Source organism: Berghia stephanieae, chromosome 2, assembly GCF_034508935.2.
Source record: "Berghia stephanieae isolate SIO BIC M18660-M18661 chromosome 2, UCSD_Bste_1.3, whole genome shotgun sequence".
Classification (NCBI taxonomy): Eukaryota; Metazoa; Mollusca; class Gastropoda; order Nudibranchia; family Aeolidiidae; genus Berghia; species Berghia stephanieae.
Window position 1 is genome coordinate 121119137 of NC_088361.1, and position 12482 is coordinate 121131618.

The following is a 12482-nucleotide window of genomic DNA, read 5'->3' on the forward strand; positions in this document are numbered from 1 at the left end:
TCTGGATGAAACCTTTATAGGCACGGTTTGATTTCAAGTCCACCCTAACTTACGTCGCGTCTTACCGTTTTCACATCGCTTATTTTTTCTCTCGTGGTGAAAATGGGTGTATGTGTATGACTGCTGTTTCGTAAAAACAACATAAAATATAAACTTTTAAAACTCGACTACAGACAAATCAAAATTCAATTTGCAAAATACATGCAGTGGAAAACTAGACAAAACCGAGGTCATATTTTTATAACAAAACTGACCTTGTCTACAACACGGAAAAAGTAAATGCAATACAAGACTCCACTCCTTTCTCCTCATCGTGGTGTCTTTTGGAACAACATCCCATGTGAAGCCGCCGAAATAAGATGCTCAGGAGTGTTAATACGATGAAGAAGATGCTATAAACCTTTTTTCGCTTAACATATTCAAACCACGTGACAACCAGTGTCCCCCAAATATTGTGAACAAAGAGCGATTGGTGCTCTACCTTGCCGTCTATTCTTGAGTATATTATATCGAAGTAAGGAAGACATTTCGTTCTTTGCGAAGAAATATAATAACAGTTCATACGTCCATCCGATAAGACAATAGTTAAGCTAACGTATCTGCCAAGTTATGAAATGGATGTTGTCGATTTTTGTTTTGGTTTAATTAATTTACAAAATGTGAGAGCTGAAATTGAGACTAGAAATGTCGAGAGCAAGTTGGATAGTTGAAGCTTTTCTAATTTGAAATAGTACATTATCTTTGTGTCTCGCGGTAGAGAGGTTAACAATCACCGGTGAAAGACAACTACAGTAATGCATTTAATGCCTTACTTTGACAAAAATCGTGTTTTTAATTTTGATCCGAAAACTTTTACTTCATAAAATATATCGATAAATGAAGATGGCCACTCGATTGTCAAAAAAAAAAAAAAAAAAAAAATGAAAAGAAACAGAAATACGATAAACAAAACGATCAAGAAAAATAGACGAAAACCCACCGCAGAAATACGACAAACAAACAAACAAAAAAATAACTTCTATTGAGATGACATATTGAAGTCTCATACAGTGTATTTTAGGTATTTTGGCAAATTGGGAGTAATCTTAATCTATCGCTAACGGCTAACAGACAAAAAGAAAAAAGAAAAGTGTTTTGTTTGTGTACTTAGTACAGATTGACCACGAGGCTCATTGAGATAACAACATGTATTATAATCTTGTAGTTATGGACCATAATGGATTTGTTCCGTCCTTACACGAGCTCGACTCGTTCGACCTTTCATTGTCAAAAATCCTGTTGGCTGACTCTTTAATCCTTTATTGGTTATACATATTTTAATTCATTCCACTCCCCCTACTCACTAGTTAATCTGGATATCCCTTTCTGCAGACTTTATTATTATTATTATTATTATTATTATTATTATTATTATTATTATTATTATTATTATTATTATTATTATTATTATTATTATTATTATTATTATTATATATACACCAGGTAGCGGTTCCTCTCATTAATTTTAATACAATCAATTTCTTAAATTTCATATGATATATTTTCCGTTCTTAACATTGGGAAATTATTCTACACTAATTGTGCGAAATATATAAGATATTAAATGCAGAATGTATCTCTCCGTGTCCAATCTTAAAGCCCTTTGTCGAAAAGAGAGCTGGAATGGCCTCGCTGCTCTACCGTACGACGACAGAACATATTTTTCATTGAGAAAAAAAAAATCATTTATAATCGATATATTATGGTGGCTGTAAACTTGTCGAAAGAGTCTTATTATTAAACCCAAGGACAAGTGGGGTTCTCAACATTGTAATAAACGTTGTGACATATTTGACGTATTGTTTTTATTTAAAAAAAAAACAAACAAAACAAACAACAACAACAAAAAAGAAACTTTTTTAATTAGAAAAGAAATTCTGTTAATTTTTTTTTTAGATTAAAAGATTTAATAAATAAAAAAGTTTAACATGAAATAAAAAAAAATTAAAAAACAAAAACAACATTGTATGCTGATCGAGGTTTGGCTTTTAGACCTATTCTTAAAAAAGTGAGAGAATTTTGTCACTTCGGTTTTTAGAAAATGATGGTAAAGCTCATTTGTACTTAATATCATCCTTGATTTTAGGCAAAAATGAAATCAAATAAAAGGGTTTTGTAAGTGTTCTGTAGTGTTGCTCTCTCTCTTTTTTAATGGAACTGACGAGATAAGGTCTCAAGTTAAAGTAAAACCGGGTACCGCATGTGAGATACGATTTCAAGTTGAAGTAAAACCCGATACCGCATGTGAAATACGATTTCAAGTTAAAGTAAAACCCGATACCGCATGTGAAATACGATTTCAAGTTGAAGTAAAACCCGATACCGCATGTGAAATACGATTTCAAGTTAAAGTAAAACCGGATACCGCATGTGAAATACGATTTCAAGTTAAAGTAAAACCGGATACCGCATGTGAAATACGATTTCAAGTTGAAGTAAAACCCGATACCGCATGTGAGATATGATTTCAAGTTAAAGTAAAACCGGATACCGCATGTGAGATACGATTTCAAGTTGAAGTAAAACCCGATACCGCATGTGAGATACGATTTCAAGTTAAAGTAAACCGGATACCGCATGTGAGATACGATTTCAAGTTGAAGTAAAACCGATACCGCATGTGAAATACGATTTCAAGTTAAAGTAAAACCCGATACCGCATGTGAAATACGATTTCAAGTTGAAGTAAAACCCGATACCGCATGTGAAATACGATTTCAAGTTAAAGTAAAACCGGATACCGCATGTGAAATACGATTTCAAGTTAAAGTAAAACCGGATACCGCATGTGAAATACGATTTCAAGTTGAAGTAAAACCCGATACCGCATGTGAGATATGATTTCAAGTTAAAGTAAAACCGGATACCGCATGTGAGATACGATTTCAAGTTGAAGTAAAACCCGATACAGCATGTGAGATACGATTTCAAGTTAAAGTAAAACCGGATACCGCATGTGAGATACGATTTCAAGTTGAAGTAAAACCCGATACCGCATGTGAAATACGATTTCAAGTTGAAGTAAAACCCGATACCGCATGTGAGATACGATTTCAAGTTGAAGTAAAACCGGATACCGCATGTAGAATGTTAAAGGAGTTGGTCAGTATGGGTGAAAGTAAGGTCCGTATCAGTTGGACTGATAAATAAATGACCCGGTGGCAGGTAGGTCATGGTCACGTGACCGCCATCATAAGGTTGTGTTATCGTCATCACCTTTACCCAGTACAGATTGACGTAATGGGTTTGTGGCCAAATTCTATTTTGTATATAATATGTAATGTATTGGATTACCAGGCGTGTTGAATTGGAAATGTGTATTTTGTGAGAATTCTTTTTGATGATTAATCTTAAATAAAATCAGTGTAAGCAAGAATAATAGAGGCGTGATTTCTATCTGAAATGTTGATAAAAATAGACATGCATGAATAACAAACGAACAAACAAACGAAACAAAAAAAGCCGCATGTAAAATTCTGAAAAGTTATGCATCATATATTTTAGTGCCACTGAAAAACAGACACGATAATGCCAGAGCCCCCTTCTCTCTCTCTCTCTCTCTCTCTCTCTCTCTCTCTCTCTCTCTCTCTCTCTCTCTCTCTCTCTCTCTCTTCTCTCTCTCTCTCTCTTCTCTCTCTCTCTCTCTCTCTCTCTCTCTCTCGCCCCACCCCACTTTTCCACACATTAAAAAAATCTTTTATGATTTTGTGCTGTATTTTTGTCTTACATATTGTGCCCAGCGCCTGTTCCTGGTTTATTCACTTCTAAGTATATAGGGAAATACAAAGGCTTCAAATCTTTCAATTTGCTGATTTATTATAAGAATAAGAGTTTGCACCCGAAACGTTCAAGAATGTTTCATTTTAAAATTTTAACTGGTAGATTGCTTTAAAAAACAACAACAAAAGAACAAAACAAACCTGACATCACCCTACAGTTTTCAAAAAGGACAGGTTAGATTTGCAGATGTGACCTTATGGCAGTTCTCACTTCTCACCGCTCTCGAGTGCTTTATGAATACCTGGCCAGTAACAAGGTTGTCTATGATGAAACAAAAATATGTAGCGCCTTACAAGCGTCATGTCTCATCCTACATGTTAAATGTTGTTGTTGTTGGGGGACCATTTGTAAAGCACATTGAGTGGATATTGCGCTATAAAAATTCTCAAGCTCAAGTTTCAGGTTGTCTCTGTCAGAAATTTAATACAGCCTCACAGGCGCCATGTCTCGTCCAACATAACCTTGCTGTTGGCTTGTGACCCGCTGTTGAGAATTTAAGCTCAATTGTAGATAATTCTCTGTATATATGCTCATTAAAAAATGTTTAAAGGAGGAATTGTAATTTTTAAAAGCAGTCTTTCCATTTAAGGGTTAATCCGAGATACCGAACAGCAGAAATTTTACTGCGGATGATTACCATTTGTATTATTTATAAACCAAATCATTGGACTTCATAAACAAATGCTGGGATGTGAATTTTTTAGGTGGGCGATAATGGACACATGGCCATTCTCATTGAAAGGATGATTATATAAATTTCGTTAAAATAAATAAATAAACACAGAGATAAATGAATATATATATATATATATATATATATATATATATATATATATATATATATATATATATATATATATATATATATGAATCGAGGGGGGGGGGGGGGGTCGAAATGGAACGACGAAAAAATAGGTGGTATGATGAGGTAATAAAAGTCTGCCTGGCATGCATACACGGTCGCCTATATTTTGAATGATATCTCATTTCCCAAACGCTTTTTTATTCTTAATTAAAAATAGAAGTAGTCGTTGAGTGATTAAAGTGGTGTTTACAGTGATGGTTCTTAAATATCCACTCAATTATCACTCGTTGTTTACATGGCCTTTTGAAACGATAGCCGTCAAAACTGTTGACAAATGACTTGCACACTTTTCTTTCTTGTTGTTAATTTGACGTTGATGTTTGTTTTGTGAATGTTTATGTTAATAGCCTGCATTGTTTGTATGCAATGTTTGTCTACGTGTGTGTTTGATTGATTAAAGGCTAGAGTCAAATGTTTACAAACACTGGACGCTTTATGGGGTGATATTTACACGCAGTGGGTATGTTTAAGTTTAAGGACGTCTCAACATGCATTCCATATGTGGACGCTCCCCCCTTCTCCTATTATTGTTTTCGCCAAACAACCAAATTTCAGTAAATTTCATATCAGTTTTAGAAAGAAGAAAATAATGGAATATTTGATTGGGTAAAGATGGAAGCAGGAAAAAAAGTACCCGTACCGAACGGTTTTCGACCACAGCAAATATAAGAGACACTGCTTACGACGGGTCGTCTCTATATACTCTCCGTCCGAATGTGTATCTCCACCTAGTAAGAATTCCAAAGTGCTTTTAACTGACATCATGAAATAGTGGTTATGTCATCTTGAGTCTGCCAGTGTCGTTAGTTTGGAGGACCATTCTGTCGCAAGCAAAGCGGTAAAACCCATTTTACAATTTTGGCCTGAAAACTTTTTACTCCATATATATACCGATCGATTTAAATAACTTCCAACGTGACAAAAAAAAAAAAATAAATAAATAAAGCCCGGGAATTTATTGAAGTCTTGTTTTTGATAGTTTCCTTTTTAAAAAACAAAAACAAAAGGTAAATTTGATCGTTTGATATGAGCTGAAGTTGTTGAGGTTTTCTGGCCAAAATATTAAAGGATGTTTTGTTAACGTATGGCAATATGATATCCGGGGTTATTTGCATAGATATCTGTATCGCACATTACTATATTATTGTCTTGACATGCAGAGTTCCTTTCCTGTTTTTTTTTGTTATGATATACTGAGGTAGGTTTTAGGTGGATTGTGGAAATCTAGAGTCCGCATGTCTTTGATTCAGTTCGTTAATATTCCGACATTGTGTATGGATGAATATAATACCGATGGTGATGGATTCCTTTCGATGCATGTTGTAGTCACTTTGCTGCAGACCAGCCGGTTAAAAGGATGAAATTGATGATGATGGTTTAAACAGACATTTCTTGGGCCAAACTTGACCAAATTCCAAAACGATGTGGTTGGGATACATTGTGAAAATATAGAAACTGTGTTTCTTTAATCCGCTTCGTTCACTGTCTTATGTGCATTGCTTTTGGATATGATGATGCTAGATTTCTTTCGCTGTCTGACGTCAACACTAAGGCTACAGGCCAGCTGATGGACAGAATGGGTATAAACAAACTTCTTGGGGGCCAAATTGACTCCGTTTGGATTTGAAATTTTCTTAAGTTTTTCGGTGATAAACATCTGTGGATGAGTGCTATGTTTCCTTACTGTTCTAGATGATTTCCGAGTGGTGAATTTTACCTTTTACATCAGGTTGGTATTTATATTTCCATGAAATTTGAGGTCGCCCAATTGAAAACTACGATTCGTGGTTATTTGGACCTTGTTTGTTCTCATGAAGTTCTCTGAAGTCTGAGGCTGATTCATAGCCAATTAAGGCTGAATAAAAAATAATAATATTTTTTAGATGATCGCTTCACCTTATTCCGCTATAACTTTTCTTCTTTAGAAAATACGCCTTTCCGCTACTTCATCATAAGATACCGTTGCCTAGACATTCCATGAAGGAATATATATAATCCGCCAAGCAGGATGTCATCTGGAATCACCCATGTTGTCCAAGTGAACAAATTGTGGGTTAATAATCTTGCCCAAGGAAAAAAAAAAAAAAACGAAAGTGTCTTAAGCGGGGCTCGAACCCAGTCCTTCCGGATCTCGGTGCAATGCCTTAACCACTCGGCCACTTCGCCCCTCTTTATTCGTTATTATTCGTACTTAAGATTCATGCACGGCCTGCTGGCCATTTTTACTCAGAAATTATAGATTGACTATGGCCGGTCTGTTACATAATATGTTATAAAAATAATGTATAACTATTAACCTCGGAGAAAAGATATTGCATACCAGGCAACGATAATATATTTTTGGGTTTTCTCTGTCTTCTTCAGGGAAGTGACATCAGTGTCTCGGTGACCAGTCTGAAGACCATCAGTGGTGGAGGTATTTTGGACCCCGATGACCAGCTCAACGACGTAGTGGACGATAGAGAACAGGTACGAATTTACAACAATCTAAGATCATTTTCATCACCATAAAAAAAAAATGTAACCAGTGAAAAGACCGTGATAACCAAAGCCAGTTTACAGTGTAAAATATCGTCTTATTTCAATAAGCCGCTTATGAAGTTTCTCTCTCTCTCTCTCTCTCTCTCTCTCTCTCTCTCTCTATATATATTATATATATATATATATATATATATATATATATATATATATATATATATATATATATATAATTGAGATGTCGCTGAACTTGTTTATTTTAAAAGTTAACTATGAAATCTCCCGTTTATTGATTTTTGACAACTTGGCAGTTTTAGAAATTTGAATAAATTTTTTTCGTGTTTAAGCTTTGTCCTTTTCCTGGGAACATCCCGGGCTTTCTGTTATCCACGTTTTGTCTGTCTAATGCAGTTCATTTTTACTCAGAATAGAATTTAAAAGATTCAATGTCGTGAGAGGGTTAAATTGTAAATCTGAAGTAATCAATCCAGATATTTATTGAAGACATTTGTTGACATTGTAACAATCCCATATTATCTGATAAGGCTGACTGACTGGCATAGACTGGTTGATAAAGTTGTCAATCTACAGAGATACGTATTATTTATGTAGTTACTTCCACCTAATGGTACTGAAAGGAATTGGCTAGGATCATTGCCTGGAACAAGACTCTCTCTCTCTCTCTCTCTCTCTCTCTCTCTCTCTCTCTCTCTCTCTATATATATATATATATATATATATATATATATATATATATATATTTATATATATATATGCATTCATGAGTGAGTGAGATCGGGTAGATTGATATCCATTCTTCCTCCTTTTTCGCATTTGATCCAAATATGTTGCAAGCACTAACATTTTGTCTATCAAAATGTCCTATGTGTTGTTTGGTGTCTTCCTTTTCCGTGCCACTAATACTATTATGGTTTTTGTTTTAATATCGCGAGCGCCTGCGGCTTTTAATACTATCGTAGACGAGTTAAGGGGGCAGGATCACCAGGGAGCCAGGCATGAAACAAACAAAAAAGCATAAAAAATAGAGCTTTAAAGACACAGTCTTCCCCTTTGGATATAACACTGAAGAGTAGTTTATCTATGAAATAAATGTGTTTTTGTGTGTTTGTGCTAATGGGGGAATGCCTTTTAAATTCATTGCCTCTGATCAGACTAGCACAACCCAAAAACCAAAGATAGGTGGGAGAGAAAGAATACCGGAAAGACTGAATGGAAAACATTTTTAAAAAAAATTATTTTTTTGGTGCCAATCAAGGGCGTCCTCTATTTGAATCACAATTCCCTTCCTAAATAGGTTATAATATGGTTTTCGATAATATTCTTTCTATTCTACACTTGTGTCAGTGTTACCGCAACCATTGAAGGGTTGCAGCACTGAATGCAATTTGACAGACATGACGAATCCATTCATACTCGTTTGACCTCTTTCTCTATCTACCTACATTACGATTGGCTATATGGTTCATTGGTTTTACGTTTTAACAAATTTGCAGGCAATGTTTGATTTTACCCTAGCCCTAACTTCCCCCCCCCCCCCCCCACTCCCCCCTCAGTCAACTCTAATAGGGTGGCGGAGTCCGTTAGATCTTTGCAATAGACTAGCGGTAGCAAGCAGTTACTATTTCTGAGTTACTATTTCTGTTACACGCTATAGAAACCGGGATAAACTCCGGCTCTGTGGGCTCTAAATGACTACTGATACCTTATCCGGCGGTCCCGATCGATCAGTTGGTAGAGCACTTGTTTCAAAGCAAATAGACAGGTATCAATCTCAGCTGCAATCGAGATTATTTTATTTTCTGACCCCCCTGTCCACCCGGGTGTAAATTGAACAGACAATGTCTATTTGTCCTGAAGTGGATCTACCGATTCAAAATTTCACGGCTCCTTTAGCTTGGGTTCTATCCTTATTTTGCTATTGCCCAGGTTCCGTCTGGGATCCTTTGCAGAAGGGAGACAGTCAAATGTTTTTATTTTCTAATTTTCAATACATTTTAATTCAGCATTATTACTTTATTTTTCTTCTTCTTCTTCTTCTTCTTCTTCTTCTTCACAACCTCTCCCTCTCCCCCGCTTCCAAAGCTGATAGCCGAGTTCGACGAGCCAGGTCGCGTTAGGCCCTCAGCGAATCCCCACCATCACAACCCATACCACCTCCATAATGGCGGTGACCCAGGGGGAACGACGGGGACGGCCAGCAGCTGCTCCACAGGAGCCATCAGCCCAGACGTGTTCCAGAGCGGGGATACGGTCATCACCACCACCACCGACACCACTGACTCCATCATCACCATCCCGCCATTCCTGCCTCCGGCCAGACGACAGCATCACAACAGCAGCAGTAGCGCCAGCAGCAGCACCAATAACACCAGTGGCGTCGCCGTCTCCACGGATGTCGTGGTCACACCCAGGGATCTCACTCTAGGTAAACCTTTATTTTTGAAATCCTTTATTTCAACTAGACCGTTTTCAACGAGTAAGTCAGTACGCAGCGATGCCAATTGGGCTTCATTTAAACTTTTTGCTGTTTTAGTGGAAATGAAAAAAGTTCTTCTTCTTCTTCTTCTTCTTCTTCTTCTTCTTCTTCTTCTTCTTCTTCTTCTTCTTCTTCTTCTTCTTCTTCTTCTTCTTCTTCTTCTTCTTCTTCTTCTTCTTCTCTTCTTCTTCTTCTTCTTCTTCTTCTTCTTCTTCTTCTTCTTCTTCTTCTTCTTCTTCTTCTTCTTCTCTTCTTCTTCTTCTTCTTCTTCTTCTTCTTCTTCTTCTTCTTCTTCTTCTTCTTCTTCTTCTTCTTCTTCTTCTTCAGACTGAGTATCACTGTAGATCTTCAGTTATAACGAGATGAATAATGGTAGAAATTTTGGTTTGAAAGAGATTCGATCTTATCGTAGAAGAGTTAAGGGGCAGGGTCACCAGGGAGACAGGCATGAAACAAACAAAAAAATCATTAAATAAATAGAACTTTAAAGACACAGTCTTCCCCTTTGGATATAACACTGAAGAGTAATTTATGATATAAATGTGTTTTTGTGTGTGTTTGTGCTAATGTGGGAATGCTTTTTTAATTCATTGCCTATGATCAGACTAGCGGAGAAAGGGTCTCCAAAATCGTTGGTACCCCCTGGTGTCAAACAAGGATGTCCTGGTCCATTGATATTGTACCAGAACTTTAAAAAAAAAACAACGACAAAAAACAAAACAAACAAAAAAACAAAACAAAACAACTGCATAAGCCGTCCTCTTATAATATATGTTAATAATGTGCATTTCTCACCAAATAAAATAAGTATAACTAAGCTAACATTATGGAAATCGTATAACATTGGACAAACCTTACATTTTGAGCGATATTTATTTACATTTATTGATTGATAATAAATCCGACTTCCCCTTGCTTGTCTATCGTGTTATTTTGGATTCACGCTGTCCTTGTGCCTCCTCGTTCTGTCATAACGGGGACAACAAACCTTTGGAATGTAAAGGCATCCAACCAGAAACCGCCTCCAACTCCACACGGCCTTATGCTGACGAAACACATTTTTAAAAGGATTCTCATTTTAGCCAGAAATCTTTTAGTCCAAATACCTATCGGATAAAATAACCCTCACATTTTTTTAATTAATTAATTTCTTTCTTTCTTTCTTTCTTTATTTATTTATTTGTTTATTTATTTATTTGTTCAAAAGCCTCTAACCCGAAACTTACTTTAGAATAAGTAGTCTCTCCGAAGTCAAGCTTTGAGAATTTCTTACGATTGGGGATATATCTTACTCAATATATTATTATTATTATTATTATTATTATTATTATTATTATTATTATTATTATTATTATTATTATTATTATTATTATTATTATTATAAGGTGAAAGTTTTCTGGCCAATTTAAAAAAAATCGTTTTGTTTGTTCTCAAGAGCACAGTGTTTTCTCATGGTCCGAGTAATAAAATTAGGAATTCAAAGCTGCATACGTTATGAGGCACACCGATTATGCATAGCCTAATATTGACAAGGGGGACCATCTGTTATTTTATTGAAATAACTGATAGTACTTGGCTAAGTGATCTGCGAAATAAATATGACTGATTATAAGTTTGTAATGTAATAAATGTTTTGTGTTGTTTTTGAGTTTTAAAAACCATATTATAGTATGTGGCCCAGTCAATTTTTCGTAAAATATAGCTAGTACAACGAAGACAAATGAACGTTGCCATTAAGAAAAGTCGCGTTAAATGTTCCTCAGTACTTCAGAGCCATAAGGCCCGCGAAGCCGGCAGTTTATCCGGGGTTCTATAGCGTTAAACAGACACTAGTAATTGCTTGCTACCCCTTTGATAGGATGCTAACGCAAGGCTATCGCAAAGTACTTTCCACCAGATCTAACGAATCCCACAACCCAATCCCCGTTGGATGGGAAGGGTGGTCTTAAAGAATCTTGACTGCAAACGGAATCGGCCCTAAAACGGCCCCTTTGCACGCGAAGCGAGTGCTCCACCAATTGAGCTAAAGCGACCCCAATGTTAAACGTTACCCAGTCATATTCTGTTTTACGAATTGAGTGGGATCTTTCCACCTCTTTAGTTTGCCAAGAGGAAATAAAAATTTCAGATTTACAAACAACAAATAGGGGTGTTGCTTCAGCCGCATTCCCTTAATAGATTTCGAAGCATTTTAGCTGACTGTTTTGTCACACATATTTTACATTTTGATCTGGGCACACTTTTCAATAGGTTTGGCATGAATGATCCGAGCTGCCAACTCTAATTTTATCTCGGGGTTATTTATTTATTTATTTATTTATTTATTTATTTATTTATTTATTTATCTATTTATTTGTTTATTTACTGGTTGGGGTTCCTGACCTCCCAAGTGGGCAGGGAGGTTCATACTGCGTCTTCTATCCCCGCTGTCTGTTTTCCAACATAATTTCTGTCTTTGTCTTGGAATGAGATTACTTGGTTTTGTCCTGGCCCTGACCGGATATACTGGCTGAGAGGAAAACAGTCAAATGTATAGTTAGTTTTGGGAGATGATATTATTTTCCTTGCAAATCATCTCTCTGTTATGAACTGTATTATGTTTTGTTTATGTATTATATATGAATTGTAAACATTTGAGTGTATTCCTCTTAGTGGGGACCTGTGCTTGTGTCTGGATGAGACTTTTAGGTGATCTCAAACTAAGTACACTGATATTGTGCTCTTGGAATCTCACATATGTTCCCTATTTGAACCAATTACCCTTTGTCTGCTTTATTCTTGGATGCTTTAATTGTAATTCTAGAACTTTTTACTACCCTATTT

At 36.0% G+C, this 12482-nt stretch overlaps 1 protein-coding gene across 2 annotated transcripts in view; it reads left to right on the plus strand.

Moving 5' to 3' along the window:
• Positions 1–12482, plus strand: part of LOC144966455 (partitioning defective 3 homolog) — a 71750-nt gene that overhangs the window by 11341 nt on the left and 47927 nt on the right. For both annotated transcript variants that reach the window (XM_078902999.1, XM_078903000.1), the window contains exons 3-4: positions 7049–7153; positions 9266–9608. In XM_078902999.1, the coding sequence (XP_078759125.1) occupies positions 7049–7153; positions 9266–9608 (448 nt within the window). The remainder of the gene's footprint in view (positions 1–7048; positions 7154–9265; positions 9609–12482) is intronic.